This window comes from Anabrus simplex, chromosome 1 (assembly GCF_040414725.1).
Source record: "Anabrus simplex isolate iqAnaSimp1 chromosome 1, ASM4041472v1, whole genome shotgun sequence".
Taxonomy (NCBI): Eukaryota; Metazoa; Arthropoda; class Insecta; order Orthoptera; family Tettigoniidae; genus Anabrus; species Anabrus simplex.
This window is the reverse complement of record NC_090265.1, coordinates 592,776,092-592,798,518: the sequence shown is the minus strand read 5'-3', so window position 1 is coordinate 592,798,518 and position 22,427 is coordinate 592,776,092. Positions and strand designations below refer to the sequence as shown.

The 22,427-nt window shown below is 37.7% G+C and overlaps 1 protein-coding gene across 1 annotated transcript in view; it reads left to right on the top strand.

Annotated features, from left to right (window-relative positions):
• The window catches only part of mRpS11 (mitochondrial ribosomal protein S11), a 95,345-nt gene that overhangs the window by 12,719 nt on the left and 60,199 nt on the right, over positions 1-22,427 (top strand). Inside the window, exons 2-4 of the mRNA XM_067135609.2 lie at positions 10,163-10,293; positions 10,377-10,477; positions 10,561-10,626. Of these exons, the coding sequence (XP_066991710.2) occupies positions 10,163-10,293; positions 10,377-10,477; positions 10,561-10,626 (298 nt within the window). The remainder of the gene's footprint in view (positions 1-10,162; positions 10,294-10,376; positions 10,478-10,560; positions 10,627-22,427) is intronic.

Below are 22,427 nucleotides of genomic sequence, written 5' to 3'. Positions count from 1 at the left end.
TATATGTTGCACACATAAGAAATATGGATTACAATAACTCTGAAAGATTTCTGTCTCTCTTGCAGGTAGGCTCGTGCATCCTGTTAGAACACACTGCCCTGGAGGATGAGTGAAAAAGTAGGTCAGTGTCCTGTTTAAATTATCAGTTTGTAGTCTCATGCAGTGTTCTTTTAACCTCTTTTCTTTGTTTTAAGTGGTATAGGCATTTAAGGTAATTCACTGCTGACAACATGGGTCTGAAATACTGAATTAAATTTCTTTTTTACTGTCATTAAAAGGCGTGGATGTTGATGAAGTTTCTCTTTAGAATATTACTCACTGGTATTATTCATTTATTATTTATTTATTTACATGGTTTACTCCCACATTGGAGCACTTAAATCAATTCTTATAAACTACAGTCACTACTCACTGGTATAGTAGAAATCGGTTTTTGTAATGTTAGAGGAAAAATGAACACTCCCTTTATTTTATTTTTTTAATTTTTAATTTTTTTTAGCTTTGACTAATACGTTATTAGGCAATTTTAGAGCATTGGCAAGTTGTCGATGTCAGGTACCCTGTTCCTGGCTTCATATGGTGCAACGTGGTGTCAAGAAAAATGACCATCTTCATGGATACTCCCTGCTCAAGCAGTACCTGGGGGAAGGGAGGCAGGTAATTGGCTGCAACAGGTGCACTCTCTCACTTGTCTCAGTGTCTTCCATTTATCCCTTCTCCATCAGCAGTCACCTCACTGCTGCTTTCTTTAGCAGGTTTGGTAAGGTAATCCTGGGATCAGTTCTTGATTTTGCAATTTTCCAGATATTTGCACATTGTAATGGAGAATTACTTTTATTACTTACCTGTGGTTTTGGATATTATTGAAATAGTACTTCCAACGGGAACAGTGAAACTTAAATTTGATTACTAAGTTGGAAATGATAGATCAACCAGGTATATTACAATACGAAGATTACACCAAAATGGCTAAACATCAATAAAAATACTTGTACTAGTCACAGCGTGAAATATTTTTGATCCACTACACAAACCTATGAGCTAGTGACAAGAGCATCTCTTTTTAATCAGGGATGTTTCAAAACCAAGTAGCAACTCTTCTTTTGACCTGTGTTGCACATCATGCCTTATAACATGGTCAAAACACAGGCCTTTTACTGATACTTCCACTTCTAACACCGTATTTGCTCGCACATAACTTCTCACTTTTTGATAAAAAATAAGTGTGAACATTTTCGGTGCGTGATATATGCGGGGATTTGTGTGCAAAAGATAGTATTCCTGAAAGAAAAAAATGTAAAATTTGCATTAGGATATTGAAAAGGGACAACTGACATACTTACCCGATTCATTTTCACTGCCTTCAGTCTCCGAGCTATTCTCGCGTGCATCATTCTGGTAACACAAACATTTTGTTTCATTATTCCGAATTATTATATGGAGATATTGAACCTGCCCATAATTTGTAAAGAGTATTACGAGAAGTATATTATTTTTCTATAGTAATATTATAAAGAGGAAAAATTTGTATATTTGTAACAGATACTAAAAAACTACTGAACCGATTTTAAAAATTACTTCACCTATAGAAAGCCACATTGCCAGTGAGTAACATGGGCTGTATTTTATTTTCAAAACAATTCGGCGGTGAGGGGGTGACGGGGGGGGGATGAAAAACATAAAAAATAGTAGGCTAATATAGGCGAAATCAAATTTGTCGTACAAAGACTAGACAAAGCTCGTTTTAAGCCCCTTGACGCAAAGAACAGTACTCAGTAAGCCCTATGGGCCTGAAAACCCTGTTTTAAGGCCCTAATATCAACCGTTATGGAGATACTGGCACCACACTACCCCTGCTCTAGGAATCGGATAAAGAAATGAACTGCCGTAAGCATGGCAACGTTAGCTCCAGTATTCTTACAGCAGCGAGATTATCTACAATATATCACAAAAAAACCTAACATGTTACAGACATGAAAATTGGTATCGCCTGTTAACAAATCCTCATTAGCGAAGCAGTGTGTAACAGCTAGTTTTACATATTTTAGGCGGTGACAAACTATTCAGTGACCTGCCAGCTCTCACGATTTACGCGGGAGACTCCCCATTGTTTACATATCTTTCAGACCTCCCGATCAGTTAGTTCTGTCTCCCCATTTTAAATGACCGCAGAACTTGAGATATGTTTTGAAACTCTTGCCGTTTTAGGATGTTCCTTCAGAGGTTGAAGGCCCTTCTGTTATTGGTCACCATGAATGCACAAAGTCTTTCGCTTTCTGGACGTTATGAACTGTTCAAGATGCTTTTCTTAGCTGCCGTGTGGCTGAAGTCTTGTGCCAACTCTCTGCTTTAAAACGAACAGTGCTTATCGTGATGTTCAGTCTGGTGTTATTTTTCTCCTTTTTGTTACACTGTGTTCTTTTTTTTTGCTGTGGGTAATGATTGTAATGTTCAGGACTTGAATGAATTCGTTTATGATTATTTATTAATGCAGTTTCGTTTAGAGAAGGTGTTTTGAAGTCTTCGTTCACGTGATAGAGCGGGAGGATGTACTTTTTTTTAAGAGGTAGTTTAATTTACCATATTGGTTATAATTACTGTATGACATGGTGTGCTCCTTCAAGGCTTGCTGTTTTATTATGGCGAAGAAATATAATTCTGATTTTCTGAAGAAAAAAATGTGAACAGTTCTTGTGTATTAGTGAGTCGAGAGAATTTTCATGTTCTGTATTTGTCTGTTTGCTGGTGACTTTTTGGCATCACGTGGCGAGAGAAGTGATGTTTCAACAATCTCCCGATTTTTGGTTTTCAAAGGTTGGCAAGTTTGCATAGCCAATTGCATGTATATCAGTGCAGGATTCAAAACAGGCACATTCCGATAAAGTGGACACCGAATGGGAAAACACTTGCTCAGGGGAAATAAAAGCTTATATACATGGGCATCATTCCACTTTCAGAATCATGTAATTACTGGATTAGAGGGATTCAGACATGAAAATGTGACAAATGCAGCCTTCATCTGTGTCGAGTATCACCAGTAGTGGGGGGGTTGAGGTTTGAACCAATAACCTTATGACTATGAATAAAGAACTGGATATGATGGTATGTTTCCTAACATTGTTGAAAATTTGAATACATTGTGATCAGTAGTTTTTATTATATTTTAATTTTTCTGAAAAAATGTGATCTGCTTCAATTTTTTCTAAATAATAGATTGAAACCGGGGGGATAAGGGAAGTGAAAATGTGGGCGGGAAAGAGTTAAAATATGGTTATTGTAGCCTACCCTTTACGGCTACATAGAACATAGCTTATTCATAAATTCAATAAGCAAGGCGAATGTGTTTGTACAAAACAAGACTCATGACAAAATACGTTGCTGCTTCACTTGGTCCGGGTACCTCCTTGCTGTCTGGTGGGACTTTACCATGTCATTGTTGGTTCGGTGCCTGGTGACACTGGACCATGTCATTGTTGGTTTGGAAGAGGGTAGTTATCTTCGGGTACATATATGGGGAAGAGTATGACTGCGCACTGCTACTTGTCCCATGTTGGCTCCTCGAACATCAGTCTCTTTCTTGGTGATGACATCATGGCTTACCAGCCTGATGGGCTGCTGGAACTTGAAACTGGGAGGTATTTCTACAACTATGTCTCCTGTTGCTGTGTCCATCTGGATGACATAGGCCCATCCCCTTATCACGATATAGACATATCGTTGTTGTGTGTCGCTGTGATTCCAACCCAGGGAGGTACAGTCTGTTGAATTTTCAGGGCTTGTGCTAGAAGTAGGATAGGGTTGTCTCGTGGTACTGGAAGACCTTGGGATATGTCTTAAGTTGCAGGGATCACCATTTGTTGGTTGTCTGGTTGGGCTGTTGGAAGTTCATCACATGGTTTGGTGTCTTCTAAAAAAGTATTGCTGTTTGCCTAGAAGCTTGATGTGAAGCTTGTTTGTAAATTAGTAGAGGCAGTTACTGCTGTATATGGAAAGTACATCATAAGTGCAAAACTCGGTATAGTGAGATCTGTGAAGAGACCCAGACCACATTTAATGTTTCTAAACAGTCTTCGTAACATCATCTTCTGCAGCAGTCACTTTCTTGTTTCTTTTTAGGTTCTTAAATTTTTTCTCTCTCTTTGCAACTACAGTTCGTCAAAAAAAATATCCCCACCTACAAATTTTACTTAATGCATGTCAAAACAACAACAAAGGGGCTTATATTTCATTGCTTTACTAAACTTTTTTTTTAGGTTAAAAGTTAAATTGAGTTCTACAGAACATATTACATCAAAATCAGCTCACATTAATATTTTGTGTGTCCACCTCGTGTCTTTTTAAGGGACTGAACTCGATGTGTCATTGATTTAAGTTTTTCACATGTACCAGGTGGAATTTCATGGTACCAGACTTGAACAATTTTCTCAGTTAACTCCACTCTACTTGTACAACAATATTTACTTAGTTTCTGAGACATAATTGCCCACAAATTCTCATTAGGGACCATGTCGGGAGAATTTGGGGCCCACCATAACCGCTCAATACCCAGATCTGCGCAACACTCCTGGACAAACCTGTCACGGTGACAGCTGGACAAACCTGTCACGGTGACAGCTAGCATTGTCGTCTTGGAAAATGAGAGGCCCAAGATTTTCTCCACTGAAATGATCCCTTGCTGTATTTAATACCTCATTTGTAAGGATATCACAGTATTTTAACCCTGTAATTGAACCCGTGCAAACATTAATTCTTCCCACTCCTTCAGCAATAATTGCTCCCCACAGCATTCCCTTTCACTGAACTTCTTCGTTTCCACTACACATTCTTTCTTTAATTCCTCTCCTGGCTCCATCCACAGTTTCAAACCACTGTCATTGCCATGCACATTAAATTTCTTCTCATCCGATAAAATCTCTCTTTTCCAGTCCTTGGATGTCCAGTGTTGATACAGATCGACAAACCTTTATCTTTCTTCAACATGCTTTTGTGTTAGGAGGGCTTTCTTTGCAGGTTCTTTCTTCTTCAGGTTGAGTTCAGAAAGGTGTCTTGGCACTGTTTGATGGAAGTTGAGGTCACAAACTCCTGCTCAGTCTTAAAAGCAATCTGCCTTGAACTTAGTTTTCTGTCTTGCTTTGCCATAATTTTCATTGCCCTGCATAATTTGGGACTGGAGATTTTCTTCCAACCACATTTGTACCTCAAACTTGACTTTCCAGTTTCAGATTATTTCTTCCATATATTTCCCACAGTTTGTGGTCAGTTGATAATTTCCTAGCAACTTCCCTATTCGAGAATCCTTCTGCTTTGAGTCCCAAAACCATCCCTTATTTCCTAGGAGAAAGGTCTTTTCTCTTTCCCATAACCTGTGGAACCAAATATTTGTATGAATAACCATGGAAGCACACAGTCCTTGTTATTTATGCTTTAGCACCTTGAGTGCCACGCGAGACCAACATTGACTCACAGAGCTTAATGCAATTTGGACCGCGTGAGTCCGCTGTGGACTTAGGCGCACTCTCAAAGTCTCAGGACCTCTGGTGCCATTCTGTCATCACACTTGACATGTAAACGTATGTTAAATGAAAGTAGGTGGAAGTAGGTGGCCAGTACGTCGTGAATCTATTCTTGGCCTGTCCATTTGCGAGTCCAATGTACGTCACTGTAATAAAATAATGACATTATTTATTGTTTTCTGATCGTGTCATGTGTACAAATAACAAAAGATTGTACTGTATGGTGTACTCATTGTGCATTGTCTCCTATCAGGGTCTATAGACGAATTGAAAACATAGGACAAAAAAATTACATGAAGTTTCTAGAAAAAAATTTGTAACTTTGTCTCATTTGCAATCGCATCACAAATTGGTACACTTTTTGCATATGAATTTAAAGTATAACAAATGAGACTTTCTGAAGAAATATGATTCAAGCTATGTTTCACAATCACACTACATATCTGGGCACTTTGAAGAAACAGACCAAACAGAAGAAATTTTCACAGGCTGGTCATTTGAACTTAGACTGAAGTCTTCCTCATGGTTTTTGGACTTCACCATCCCTCCTCTGAACAGTGACCATCTCACCAGTATGTTTAGTTGTCAAAATTAACACGTCTCTTTTATCATGCCATTTCTGAACAACCACGCCAGTGTTACTTTCGCGGACTCTTGTCTCTCTTGCTAACTTCCTTTTAGTAACCTTGGTTGGAATATACTTCCGATTAGATTTCAGTGTTCCAAATATAGTTTTATTCTTTAGTAGTTCATGAGCTAATGAGACAGACGTGTCAGGAAGGCAAGAACTGTGCTAGAATACGTGGTGACATATTGGTCCCACGCGGCCTATACAGCTTGAAGGTAGTGTCAGTGGCAGCGTAAGACCATCGTGTCACCATAATTTCAACACAATGTTATGACTACAATTTTGGCCCAAGATGACTAAAAGGTACTTTTCTGTAATAAGATGCACTATTTTATACTCTGTAGTAAAAAAAAAAAAGAAAAAAAAGAAGAAAGAAAGAATGGCCTGGATGGAATTTTTTTTACTGCATATGTGGCACTTAAGGTGTTAGATAGCACAATAGATAATTATAAAAACTCTGGATACTTACGGAATTAGGTTTTCACACAATTCTTCATAAAATGCGCACAATTCAGCTTAACAAACAACTGCTGACAGAAACTTGGAGGGAAGACTACAGACAACCGGTGGAGTGAAATGAAACTTCCAAGCATGTAAGTGCCATCTAATATCAATTTTTGTAACTAGCTGATGTATACTTCATTTCAGAAAACTTGAGTCAATGACTCATCGAGTTAAAGCCCTTAAAAAGGCATGAGGTGGACACAAAATATTAATTGATGGTTATGAATTTCATGTTTTTGGTCCGTATTGAACAATATATAAGTAATAATAATAATAACTTAAATGTTTCCACCTTTTCAATACAATATATTCACAAATTTACAAAATTATACGGTACTAGTTTCGACCCATCTAGGGGTCATCATCAGCCGTATTGAAGCAAAGATCTTTGCTTTAAGTTATTATTATTATTACAAAATATTAATGCAAGCTGATTTTGATGCAATATGTTCTGTACAACTTAATTTAACTTTTAAACAAAAAAAGTTCAGTAAACCAATGACATGTCGCCTCTTTGTTGTTGTTTTGACGTGCATTAAGTAAAATTTGTAAGTGGGTATATTATTTTGGACCAAACTGTATTGTAGTAATTTGTGATATTGTTTTTGCATTTGGTTGCTTTGGCCTTCTACATTAATTTGGTACCAGTGTATAAAAATGTCAGACACAGCTTGCCCCGATTACTTTCTATTTTTTTAAAATAAGACCATGTTTTCATTCAACAAAAGAAGTCAGCTGATGGGTGTTGAAAATATTTTTGTTGCAGAGGAAAAAGTACCTATTAAATAGTTTGGAACTTGTTTACAATGAAAACCACTATCATTGCCTAAAATACAAAATTACAATCATACCTAGCATACATCTCCACATTGCACTCCCAATGTTGGAGATGTTCTAAGATGAAAACTATTGTAAAATATTACACATAATTGACTTTGGTGCTACCATTTATCAACATATTACTCTTAACTAAAGTTTCATGGAATCATATACAACGCATTAACGGTTGCGTAGTTCGCTTCTGTTAAACGTCTTGTCAGAGGCTCCTGTGGGTTATGCACACAGCACAACCAGAATGTAATAATTTCACTTACTCTGGAATATATCCCTTTAAGGCCCGGTTGTATAAAGACATCTGACTGGAGATCAATTAAGAACTTAGTTCTGAAAATGAACTGAGATTACGACTTCATCGCATTGTATAAAACTGAACTCGGTTTACACATGTGTAGTTCAAATGTAATCGGAGTTCAAAAAAGTGGACGTGGCAACACCGCAAAACAAATGAAATACAAAATAGCTCGGCCCTTTGGATAATACATATATGGCGTGATTGACCTGGCCGTGACTGTAAACAAATGAAATACGAAACTGCCGTGACTGTCGAAGAAGGAGAAGAAGATAATATTGAAATTTCGCGAAGTAAACATGGAAGGAAATTCAAAGGAGCGTTCTGCGAATTTCACACCGAAATAAAAGGATGATCTGGTGGATATTGTACTATCAATGTACAAACATATAATAGAAAATAAAAGAACCAATATGATGACATCAAAGTTGAAAGAGAAAGCCGTTGACTTGTCAATTTGAAGAGATCTCCAACAACCATTTGAAAACTCCTTGTAGCATGAAACATACACATGGGTGACAGGGGATAATTTCTTTGAGTAGGTTTTTGTAGTGTGTCCCTTAATTTCAGTTCCAGTTGTTCCTCAACATCTTTCGAGAAACAAAATCTCATTTTGAACATTTGATCACTCATTTCAATCATCGGATTCCCTCTGCCCCGAAAGACGCGAGGAACTCATCGTAAAATCAACTCTTCATCAGACGAAAAGTCGGAATAAGACATCCCTGCTAAAGAAAAAAAATATATACCGGTATTACACAGTTGCTTTGTTTTGTAAACTTGAAACATAATTTAAAATAATTCATTATTGAAGCAGTATCATAAAACTAAGTAACAACAACGTGTTGGTATGGCAGTAGGCTATTGTTTATATGATATTCACATAACCTCACTTCTGAAAAAATCGAGTGATCTTTAGCAATATTATTTAACTACTAGCATTCAAGATATTTATAACTCATCTCGATATTATTAAGGTGCGGTATTCTTACGCAGATACGATAGAAGGAAACACTTCAAGTCTTCAGGGCTAGTTCAATGTTTAATATTAATGATAATGATCTAGGTTCAAGGAGGTTAACCGACGAATATTCCCCAGTCAAATCTGAACTTAGATCGAGACGAGATGATCTTAGATTAGCGTTTATACAACGAAAAATCAACTTGACTGGCAGCCATTTTTCCTCGTTAAACTCAGATCAAATGTTTTATACAACCGGGCCTTAGTTCTCAGTTTGAAGAAATCTTATTTAGTGGAAGCCACTACTTGCTTGGATTGTTGCTGATTAGAAAACTAGGAATGGTGGTAGATTTATAGCATACTGATTGAAAAACTAGAAATAGTGAGAGATCTATCTATATTAGGGGAGGCAGAATTTTGGAATCCTTATACACATGTCAAGTTACAAAGGTGTAATTCTCCTGAGAGTTGACTTGTGCTGAGCAGATGTATTCCTCAACCCTCTCAATACAGTCCACATAATTTGATAAAAGTTTAGATTACTACTATCTTGGTTACTGATGATCCGGAAAACTGGGTATTGTGAGACACATCACCAGGGCTGACGAAAGTGAAGTGTGGAAAGTGTTCAGTCTGTAAATGTATTGCTTATCTGTTATTAAGAAACAAATCCTTTTTTTTCTCTTAACCTGTGTATAGAATTGTGGCAATTATGAATTCACTTTGATCATATAGATAGGCACAAAAAATTAATTTCTGTTGTAAGATTTTTATTTTGTACTTCTGAGGTATATATGAGATCTGAGATGGCAGTGTTGGTTCATTGTAAGCAATTCCTTTGGGTATTTTGTAATCTGTTCTGCACAGAATGATTCAGAGGTATCATATAGTCACAAAAAATAATAAAATATTATTTATTTACATTTTATGGCCTTCATTGGGCCACTCTAGGCAACTTTATACAAAGAATTTTTCAGTTTCCTGTCAGCCCAGTACTTTTTCATTCTCTCTGATCTTATCCTTCTTTCTTCATCGGAAATCACCCTTCCTATTGTCTGTTGATTCTGATTTGCAGTCTGGTTTGTTTGTGAGTTTCTTGATTTTGTTGGTTTTGTGTCTTAGGTCTTCCACTGTAATTTGTAGTTCATCTATATCTTCCTTGATTTTTGTAATCCACTTAATGTTGCACTTACTATTCCTTAATTTTTCTATTATTCTCCTGATGATCCTGTTCTCTGGTGTCCTGATTAGATGTCCAAAAAATGAAATGCGTTTCTTCCTGATTGTGCTCATTACTGGTTCTATTTCCTTGTAGACTGTTTTATTATAGAAAATTTTTAGATACCTGTCTAAGGTCTCCATTCTTGACAATATACCGGAGAGTCCTGCAGTGCAGCTAAGAAAACTTTTTTTCTTCTTTGTTTCAGGGAAGGGAGAGTGTTTCCAGATGAACAAACTCCTAACTTACTCTTCAATGGAATTCCATTTCGTGAATTACCCATATGTAATATTCATGTTAGCCGTAATAACACCATAATGAATATTACTGACTACAAAGGTATTTTTCATAGTTTGATATGTTGCTGTACAACAAGGAAACTGTTGATGATGGAATAGTAGTAATTGTACTTTCCTTTTCAGGAAATGTAAAATTACATCGGTCTTGTGGGATGGAAGGATTTAAAAATACTCGCAAAGGGACCAATATTGCTGCTCAGGCAACTGCTATCAGTTTCAGTTTGGTAAGTTGCATTGTTTCTGTATGGCTGTAAGATAGCATCTAGTAATTTATACTGTTAGTTATTTTAACATTATCTTATTCCAGAGAGCTTTGGATCATGGCTTTAAAACTCTAAGAGTCTGCGTGAAAGGCCTTGGACCTGGAAGGATGGTAAGTGTCTTGTGCTTCTTAAATACTGTGTTGGGCTTGTTAGGAATGTCATTTACCTTTTCCCTATTTGTTCTGGAAATCAAAGTTTGCCATATGGAAACTATGCTTTAAGTGGGACACCAAACTGCAAGCAGTCTGCTAATTCTGCTAAGTTAAGTGTTCCTTATTTACATGTAATTTGCTATGCATCATCACATACAGTGTCTCTCATATAAACTAATACCGAATGCACGGTGCTTGTACTCGGTGCTGTAGCGGCTGCCTCACCTGAACTTAGGTCTGGCGCGGCTGCCCTGCTTTAAGCGGGTATACAATCCTTATAATTGATGCTAGAAGTGTTATCCTTTCTGGGTTATAGAGGCATTGCATCTGGTAACCACATTCTGGCTCACGCGAGTGAGTTCTACCACTGTAATGTTTCTGATTTCATTTGTACAGTAAAACCTCGTTAATTCGAAGTCGTTGGGACTCAAAAATCGGACTTCGAATTACGTGATTTCGAATTAACCGCCAATTCGCAATTCAGAAGTACCAACTCTTGCCACGTTACAAAATGTTCTAAGGTCCGTTACCGCATGCAGTTAACCTTGATTCACAGTTTATACCTTTCAAATGCCATGAAAAAAGGACTGTTTCCAAGAAGGTGCATTTACAGTATTCAAATAATGCACTTGGATATCTCACTGGCAAACATAACCTCACGCAATGAAAGAAAGAAAAAAAATGCACGATTCAAAGACGATGAGAAATCTATGTTGGCTCCCATGTGCAGGTGCTTTATTCATTAGATTATAATGTATGCATTTTAGATGGCTTGTATTCACACAGAAAGTACCCGATGCCCTTAAAATCGAACTTTCCTATGACTCTATCCTTGTACGATTTCCCGCCATGGCCCTTCTCTCGTATTTCAGAAATGTAAACACTTGCCGCGTCACAAAGTGTTCTAAGACCCATTAATACATGCAATCACCTCGATTCACAGTTTAAACTTTTCGAATGCTATGGAAAGAATTATTTCCGAAATGTATCCAACAAGGTGCATTTACAATGTTCAAATAATGCACTTGGATAAATCACTGACAAACATAACCTCACGCAACGAAAGAAAAAATCACACAATTCGAAGACGAGGATAAATTATGTTGGTTCCCCTGTGCAAATGCATTATTTTTTGGATTTCTGTACTGTTTGCATGTTTAGATGCTTCGTACTGGCATGGAAAGTGCCCGGCGCGCTTAAAACATTGTGGTTTATCGAACTTTCCTATGGCGAGGGGATAACGTTTTTTGGTTCCATGTGCATTGCAACGCACTACAATGACTCCCATCCCCGACCCATGTATGATTCCCCGGCTGGCAATTTCTCCTTTAAAACCATAAGACCGTTTGGGCTCGCATTAAAATTAATACATTTTATAAATGTTACTCCAGCAACGAGAACAAATCTATCGACCATAACGACAATTATCAACTGCAGAAAATATTCAATACTGTTATGAAGTTTTAATGATAATTTTACAAGTTAAGCAACGGGAACCAACACAACTAGCCAGATTTCAAAGTTTTTTATTTTATTCTTATTTTTTAAACAATTTTAAATGATGTTCACCGGATGAGTTTCGGTGATAAAATGTTTGAACTGAAGAAGATTTTAGACAAAAAGTGTTAACTTAAGACTTAATTTTATTGTTGTATGACTTTTAAAATGTTATAAGATTGTCAATTAGTTTTATAAAAGTAATCTTGAACCAATAGAATTGTTTTATGATCTTACACAATCTTAGATTGATGATAGTTTGGCTGATGATGCTCACGAAAAGGAGCGAAACATGTACCATGTAAACATCATAATAAATATGTAAGTTTGCAATATATTTTTATTGTATTGAAAAGGTGGCAATTGGGAAACCTAAAGGAATTGTATCACAATGACAATATTGTTCGGTGCCTACGAATTTATTATATGAGCCACGTTTTTTCGTCAACTGTCGGCATTGCCAGTGTTCGCGGATTCTGTTTTTCCGCACACTGCCTGTTGCGTGATATTATGGCGTTCCTTAAAAGGTTGTATACAAAAGAATTCCGATTTCATTCAACTTAGCAATCATGAAGCGCACTGTAGACCCACCGAAGTAAATGCGGAAAGCTACGTTCCGGAATACGCGTTCTATTATGACGCGGATAAATTTAGAGTTGAAATTACTCTGTAACATACTATTGTTTTAAGCTGTAAAGGCAGTTTTGAATTAAAACTCTGAATTTCGGTAATGGGGCAGTCATTGTACTTCGAATTACGAATTATCCGTATTTCGAATTAAACAATTTAAATAACAAGCAAAACTGTGTCTCATGTTTCCGGGAATGAGAGCTTCGTCGAATTAGGTGGGATTTTGAATTAACTGATTTCGAATTATTGAGGTTCTACTGTAATATCTCCTTTCAGTTTACTCTACAAGTAAAAATCGCACACTGTTAGATCTTGAGAACGAGGGGGAAATAGACCAGCACTGATCACTCTTTTTGCAAACACTTCCGAGATTGTAAGAAGGGAATCTTCTGCTGTATGAGCAGGGACTGAATCTTGTTGAAACCACCTATACAACTTTTCTTTTTCTGTTAACTGATGGAGAATGGTGTCAAAATGTCATCTTGGTACTTCTCTGCATTTACTGTCGTCCCGAAAAAAAAGTAGGCCCAATTATTCGTCTTGCACTAACAGTTAAAATGTTAAAAATTAAATAACTGGAGGTTCAACCTATTCAATACTCAAAAGAAAGAAACGTAGCAGTCACATTTCTATTTAAACGGGACCGGTTTCGACCTTAGTCTAGGTCATCATCAGCCATAAAAAACATGTAAAATGTTTAAGAATGTTGGAGGTCAGTTTTTCACTGTTAGGCACAAAGACACGACATCACATTCTGTTCTGCACAAAGTCACAACATTAACAATCAACTTGTGAAGATCAAAAAGGCTTGAATTCGCAGACGAACAGATCTGTAGATGAAAGCCGCCAGCTCCCGGTGACTACGTGGCACACTCAAGGTCACGCACTGCGGCCAAACACCAAAGCAGAGTGGAGAACGTTTCGAAGGTCCAGAACCTGTCACGGCTGCGGGAAGCCAAGTACGTATATAAAAATGTACGATGCCAATTAGTATAACCGAATGAGCACTCGTACTCAAGCTAAGATCTTGGTAAACAGTTGATTTGAAAAAACAATTGTAGAGAGAAGAAAAAAATGTAGTAAAAAGCGCAATATCGGAAAACAAATGAAAACTTATATGCACAGTGCGCTATTTAAAAAAAATTTTTTAGGTTATGATTGAAGTAGTCGAAGTTGGCGCAAGACAAAAATTTTTGAAAGAGGAGAATAAATTAAACGAGGAAGAGTGATAGTGAAATAAGAGAAAGAATAAAAGAAATTGAAGTTAGATGGTAATGAGGAAAGATAAGATAGGGAAATGAAGGAGGGGTAGTTTAAGGTGGGTTAGGAGGGTGGGTTATTGGAGGTAGAAAATGTGGGTGGGAACTATGTAAGACATGGAAAATAGAATTGGGGTTTTGGAATTTGGAATTTTTGAGAAGAAGAATTAGGAAGTCAAAAAGGATATTGGGTTTTTCAGAAATGTCGTTTAAATTGAAATTAGGGTTGAAGTACTGGTCAAGGTGGATAAAGCAATTTTCAGTAATGTTTAAGAGGGGGCCTTTGTTAATGATTTTAAGTATGTTTATGTCATTGTCAATACTGGTGAAATTATGTTTGGAGTCTTGTATGTGCTGTCCTATGGCAGAGAATCTGTTGTATTTAATGGCGTTGACATGTTCAGAGTACCTGATATTGAAGTTGCGGCCAGTTTGTCCGACGTAGGAGGAACTGCAGTTGTTACATTTAAATCTGTATACACCAGATTTAGAAAAGGCATTAGACTTATTTAGAGATTTAGAGTTGTGTAAGATATCAAGACTTCTATTGTTAGTTCTAAAAGTAATTTTCATATTATGTTTTTTAAAGATATTAGTTATTTTATAAGCATCCTGAGTAAAAGTGAAGGTGGAAAAAGCAGTTGGTTTTATTGTGTCTTTAGATAAAGTGGTTTTTGGACGGTGTTTGAATTTGTTGATAATGCGGTTAATGAAGGAGTTGTTAAAGCCATTAAATTTAGCAATGTTGCGGATGGTGTTTAATTCATTATTTAAATCTTTTTTGGACATAGGGGTGTTGAAGGCACGAAAAATTAAGCTGTTATAAGTAGCACGTTTATGAGCTTGGGGGTGCGAAGAATCTTGTCTTATTGTAGTTGCTGTTTGGGTTGGTTTTCTGAAAATTTTGTAAGATAAAGAAGAAGGATGTCTAGTAATAGTTAGGTCTAGAAAATTAAGAGTTTGGTTGTGTTCTGATTCGAGGGTGAATTTAATGTTAGAGTCTAAGTTGTTGAGATGAAGAAGTGTAGAGGTTGCGTTGATTGATTCCTCATTTAATATTACCAATGTGTCGTCGACATATCTCGCCCAAAAGAGGATGTTGGAGAAATTATTATTATTATTAATTCTTGTGTTTTCTAAGAAGTCGAGGTAAATTTCAGCAAGAATGCCAGAAGCAGGTGAGCCCATAGCCAAGCCATCTTGTTGATAAATGGTGTTGTCAAAGGTAAAATAATTATTGTTGAGAACTAATTTTAAAATAGACATGAAGTCTTGAATTTCAAGTTTACTTAGGTTACTGAATTTGTTTAGGTTGTTGTTTATAATGGGGAATAATTTTGGAATTGGAATACTAGGGTACATGTTGACAATGTCAAAAGAATGGAGAGAAAAATTTGGTTGGATTTCAAAATTTTTTAATTTGTTGATTAGATCAGAAGTGTTTTTGATAGATTTGTTGGATAAAAATCGATAATTTTTTAGTAAAAATGTTTGGATGAATTTAGAAGTGTTGTATAGGGGACTGGGTCTGTAATTGATAATTGGACGGATAGGAATGTTAGTTTTGTGAATTTTAGGGAGGGCTTTGGCAGTGGGTACTTGGCTTCCCGCAGCCGTGACAGGTTCTGGACCTTCGAAACGTTCTCCACTCTGCTTTGGTGTTTGGCCGCAGTGCGTGACCTTGAGTGTGCCACGTAGTCACCGGGAGCTGGCGGCTTTCATCTACAGATCTGTTCGTCTGCGAATTCAAGCCTTTTTGATCTTCACAAGTTGATTGTTAATGTTGTGACTTTGTGCAGAACAGAATGTGATGTCGTGTCTTTGTGCCTAACAGTGAAAAACTGACCTCCAACATTCTTAAACATTTTACATGTTTTTTATGGCTGATGATGACCTAGACTAAGGTCGAAACCGGTCCCGTTTAAATAGAAATGTGACTGCTACGTTTCTTTCTTTTGAGTATTGAATAGGTTGAACCTCCAGTTATTTAATTTTTAACATCAATAATTTCAATACGGAACAATGAAATTTTTATCTTTTAATTGCACTAACAGCACACCAAACACCAATCTTCCTGTTGCAGCGAGGGACTTCATAAACACCAGAAGCGAGAGTTATGACTTCACATGACCATTAAGATGAAACCTGAAATTTTGCATACAAAATACAGTGTTACAGTGATGTCTCACCATGTTAACGCCCGACTCGTTGGCTGAACGGTCAGCGTACTGGCCTTCGGTTCAGAGGGTCCCGGGTTTGATTCCCGGCCGAGTCGGGGATTTTAACCTTAATTGGTTAATTCCAATGGCACGGGGGCTGGGTGTATGTGTTGTCTTCATCATTTCATCCTCATCAAGATGCGCAGGTCGCCTACGGGAGTCAAATAGAAAGACCTGCACCTGGCGAGTTGAACCCGTCCTGGGATATCCCGGCACTAAAAGCCATACGACATATCATTTTCACCATGTTAACAGCTGAGATTCAGACTGGTGACTGATGCTTGCCAGGTCGAACACGTACGGGCTGTTTGCAAGGTCAAGACCTGTGTGCGCCTTCCATACTCAGGCTTACTTATCCTCCTTGGAGCCGTGGTAAAATGAAAACTAAAGAAATGTTGAAATTTGTCTTTTATTCCTTAGTGATTACAGAAAACATACTAGCATGTAAAAAAGTCTATCTGTTCCTTGCAAAGGGCCTAAAAGGAAGTATCATATGTGATACTTTGGGTCCTTATGACTATATTTCAATTCACAAATGAAAGTCTATGTAACAATTTCTGTCATTATTAAAACAAACACTTTGCGTGTGGAACACTGCACAAAGATAAGTGACATGCAGCCTGGCAATCTGCATTTAGAGCAGAATTTTTGCTTCTTAGAGATATCAACTGGGAGGTGCATTCTTTTTGATTGCCTTGCTACTTGATGTGGGATTGAGACTGGTTTCCGTCGTTTGATGGTGGGGATATTGGCAGGTTCTTCTTGTTCATCGGAGGACCTATCTTGAAATGTATAAGATTTCCTGCCACGTCAACCCGGAAATGGAAATAGTCTTAAGACGTCTTCCTTCTGCAGTCCACTTGCAGGGTTCATTGCAACTGCTCGATGTTGGAGCCAGGCTGCTTCTGGACAAAAGTCAAAGAAATGGAAAATTGTTTGGTCCACATTTTTATTCTTGTCTGCGTACGATATTCAGTTACCTCTCTGTTCAGTATGTCTACTCCACCCATGTAGGTGTTGTACTGAAACACAAGATTGGGGTGCTTGATAATTATATATTTGTCCTTTTTGGACCATCTTTTGCACTCGCCTTCAGGCTGAACACCAAACTAAGTAGATGCCAAGTAAACTCCTTTCTCATTGTACCATTTTACCAAAGCTACCCTGCCATCTTCACGTACTAATTGGTCATGGCTCCTGCAGCCGGCCTTTCGCAGTGCAGAATCGTTCACAAAAGATACTTTCCTAGGAATTCTGCTAGATATAATTGTCCCTGATGCTCGGATACTCCTATGATGTAATTCATACAGCAAAGGTGCCGATGTGAAGTACCTATCAATAAAAATAGACGATCCTGGAGGAAGAGTATCACACAATTCGAGTACAGCTTTACCACCAACATCTAATTTCTCTGGTATGGGAACCATATTGCTTTCCCTGGTACATCACAAAATCTAATGGAAGACCTGATGCCTATGCCATTACAAATAATTTTGATGTCTATAGGATTGGGTTTCCCTCTAATATTGAGGCATATTAACCTGGCCATAAAATGGTATCATCTGTTCATCAATACTTGCGGCGTTCTCGGGTCGTGGTGTTTGTAGGCATGATTGTCTTCGTCGAACATGGGCCTCACCTTCCAAAATCGATCCTTCTTTCTCCCATCCTCCGTCACACTATTCTCATCAATTCTCGCTCACTCCTGCCTCCTACTTGGACGTTTCTGTTCGTAGTACCAGAAGTTGGGCTCACTGATTCCCAGCAATCTTTGTCAACCATGAAATTTACAATTTCTTCCATTTCCCTATTGGTGTCACTACATTGATGGTCGGTATCTTGATGTTATTTGGTTGCTGGTCGCCCATTTCTCACATTTCTCCCAGCATCACAAGAATTGCACGTCGCTTGTGGGGAGCGCCGTGACTATTCCCAAGGCTTCAGTACACGTATCATATAGGCTTTTATTACGATGGGTTCGCCATTCTGAAAGGCATTATAGAGCTATTGCCAGCCGAAAGTTGTAGGCTGCTCTTAACATGGAGAACAGGCGCCTTTTGTAGCCGCTCCTCTGTAGTACAGACGCTACAGCTGATATGGGAGTGTGTTCTGTCGAGCAGGAATCTAGAAACACAGTCTCACTCCTTAAGACTGAGTCCACTAGTCTTATCAGTTTATCAATGGTGATACTGCAGAATTAAAAAAACAACAACTATATATCAACATTTTCCATTTTAGTGTAGCTCAGCTGACAAAATAGTAGTTTTACCTAGATAATTTTTTTTATATCCTGCATTGTAAATTGTCGTTTTGTACATAATCCCATGTTGCGTTGACTTAAATGTATAATTATAAAACACTAATACAAGCAACAGACATGTAGATATAAGTATTTACATTAATTTCCATCATGGTAGCGGGAATAGCCGGGAAGTCCATTCTTGCTCACTCCTGCCTCCTACTTGGACGTTGGTACTACGAACAGTTTAAAAATGTTATCTGTGCGGCGTATCGTATATCATACTACAGTTGCCAACCACAATTTCACATTCAGAGCAGTGACAAGAATGAAAGACCACAAGTACCATATGATACCTGGAAACCCAGGAGGTTATTGGAGAGTAAAAACGCCACTTTGACGGCCTTAGTTTATATGAGAGACGCTGTACTCTTAGCTACATTGAGTTTTGGACAATACTGACATACATACATAAATACATTATCATTATAGACTGTTAATGCCTTTCAGCGTTCAACCTGCAAGCCTCTGTGAATTTCCTAAACGTCGCCACAATCCTCTGTTTGCAACTAATGCTGTAGCCTCATTTAGTTCTATACCTGTTATCTTTAAGTCGTTAGAAACTGAGTCTAACCATTGTCGTCTTGGTTTCCCTCTACTTCTCTTACCCTCCATAACAGGGTCCATTATTCTCCTAAGTAACCTATCCTCCTCCATTCGCCTCACTTGACCCCACTACCGAAGCCGGTTTATGGATACAGCTTCATCCATGGAGTTCATTCCTAAATTATCCTTTATCGCCTCATTCTGAGTACCCTCCTGCCATTGTTCCCACCTGTTTGTACCAGCAATCATTCTTACTACTTTCATGTCTGTTACTTCTAACTTATGAATAAGATATCCTGAGTCCACCCAGCTTTTGCTCCCGTAAAGCAAAGTTGGTCTGAAAACAGACCGATGTAAAGATAATTTCATCTGGGAGCTGACCTTCTTACAGAATACTGCTGATCATAACTGCAAGCTCACTGCATTAGCTTTACTACACCTCGATTCAATCTCACTTACTATATTACCATCCGTGGAGAATACACAACCTAAATACTTCAAATTATTTACCTGTTGAATTTCTCACCCACTGACATCAATTCAGTCTTCGAAAGGCTTTCATACCATACTCATTGCACCTATTTTTAAGTTCCAAGATATTAGACTGCAGCCTTTCGACACAATCCGACATTAAGACCAAGTCGTCAGCATAAGCCAGACTGCTTACTATATTTCCACCCAACTGAATCACTCCCTGCTATTTTATACCTTTTAGCAGATGATCCATGTAGACTACGAACAGCAAAGATGAAAGATTACAGCCTTGTCTAATCCCTGTAGGTACCCTGAAACAAGAACTCCTTCTACCATCTATTCTCACTGAAGCCCAATTGTCAACATAAATGCCTTTGATTGATTTAAATAGTGTACCTTTAATTCCATAGTGCCCCAATATGGCGAACAACATTTCCCTCCGTACCCTGTCATATGCTTTCTCTAGATCTACGAAACATAAACACAACTGTCTATTCCTATCGTAGCATTTTTTACTTACCTGGCACATACTGAAAATCTGAACCTGACAGCCTGTCTGTGGTCTGAAACCACACTGGTTTTCATCCAACTTCCTCTCAACAACTGATCACACCCTCCTTTGCCAGTGAATACTTTGCCAGGTACACTAATCAATGAGATACTTCGATAGTTGTTGTAATCCTTTCTGTTCCCTTGCTTATAGATAGGTGCAATTACTGCTTTTGTCCAATCTAAAGGTACCTTGCCAACATTCCATGCTAATCTTATTATTCTATGAAGCTATTTCATCCCTGCCTTCCCACTATACTTCACCATTTCAGGTCTAATTTCATCTATTCCTGCTGCTTTATGACATTAAAGTTTATTTCCCATCCTTTCCACTTCCTCAAGCTTAATTTCACCATCATTTTCCTCCTCCCCATGAGCTTGGCTGTTAGCAATACCACCATGATGATTTCCTTTTACGTTGAGAAGATGTTCAAAATATTCCCTCCACCTTTCCAGTGATTCCCTGGGGTCTATTATCAGTTCACCTGAATTACTCAAAACACTGTTAATTTCCTTTTTCCCTACCTTCCTAAGATTTTTTATTACTGTCCAGAAAGGTTTTCCTGCTGCTTGACCTAGCCTTTCCAGGTTATTACCCAAATCTTCCCAAGACTTCTTTTTGGATTCAACAACTATTTGTTTCGCTCTGTTTCTTTCATCTACGTTCAAATCCCTGTCTGCCTCGGTCCTTGTTTGGAGCCATTTCTGATAAGCCTTCTTTTTACGTTTATAAGCTGCTCTCAATTCATCATTCCGCCAAGATGTTTGCCTTTTTCCATCTATACACACGGTTATTCCTAGGAATTCCCTTGCTGGACTCAATATTAAGGGGCGAGATTGTGTTTCTAGATTCCTGTTCTACAGAAAACAATGCCAAGTTGGCTTGTATGCATCACATGCTTCGTAAGAAAAGCTTAGTGTGGTTATGGCCTGTAGATTTCTGATAGAGGAATATATATATTTTTTTTTTCCCCCCCCCCCCAAGCTGTCTCAATCCAGACTTTGTAATATAATTATTGTTAGTAGGCAATGAAATCACCCTGCAGGGTTTAGATTGTTGTACTTTAAAGAAATGTGGACTTTAAACGACTGAAATAGTAGGGTATCCAAGTAGAGGATCAAACTCCCCAGTTACTTTCTGCCAATATTCAGCAATGCTTTACTTTCTGCCAATATTCAGCAATGCTATTTTATTTTGGACTCAGCAGTAATCCCATCTCTTGGAGATGAGTGGCAGCAGAAGTGACTAATCACATCACAGCAATGGTCAATGTAATGTTGTTGATCAGTTTTATGACCTTCAATGTTATAGGCATTCACAGATAGTTTTCTTCTGACTGTAGGTTATTACAGCATCTAATGTACAGGCAGCCTTTCCTTCCTTTCAGGGCTCTTGTATTCAAGCGATCGTTCCTTTACGATTTTTTCTCCGTTTTTATAATCATGTTCACAATTTTCGTTGTTCATACGGACCTATGACCACATGGGTTTACACCTTAGGGCAATTGTGACAAACTCCATTGCCAGTTAGCACGATTAACCCTTTGAAGTACACAGGGAAACTGCTGCATACCTTCATGGCATTTTGATATACTTGTCTATTTGGGACAAACATTACTTATGAAATAATTTGTTTTGAAGGAAACACACCCGTTTCCGAAAATATGATTAGGACATTATGTCCCTATGTACGTTAAAGGTAACAAACTAGCGGGAATTCAGGAAAAGGAAACTGCTAATATAAGGGTATATCTGTATATATAAAATAAGAGTTTTGTCTGTACATTGCTCAGAATTTGAAAATAATGATATTTCTGTATTGGCCATGTTCATAGTAACAAGAAAATGCACTTTTTACTTTTCCGTAATTTCTGTCTGTCTGTCTGTATGTATGTATGTACATGCATCACGAGAAAACGGTTGAAGAGAATTTAATGAAAATCGGTATGTGAAGTCGGGGGATGAGCCTCTATAATCTAGGCTATAAATCATTTTACTCACACTGAGTGAAACGGTAGTTTAGGGTAAGGCCTAAAATTGAATTCTCAACTATTTATGTTATTAGTGGTTGTACTTCCTAAAATTTAATTCTCAAATATTGTTGTTATTAGTAGTCCTATCTTGATGAAAATCGGTATGCAACGTCAGGAAATAAATCGCTATAGTCTAGGCCGTAAATTATTTTATTCACGCTGAGTGAATGGTAGTTTAGAGGAAGGCCTAAAATGTAATTCTCAAATATTTCTTATTAGAGGTGTAATCGATGAATGCTACATAACTAAGGTT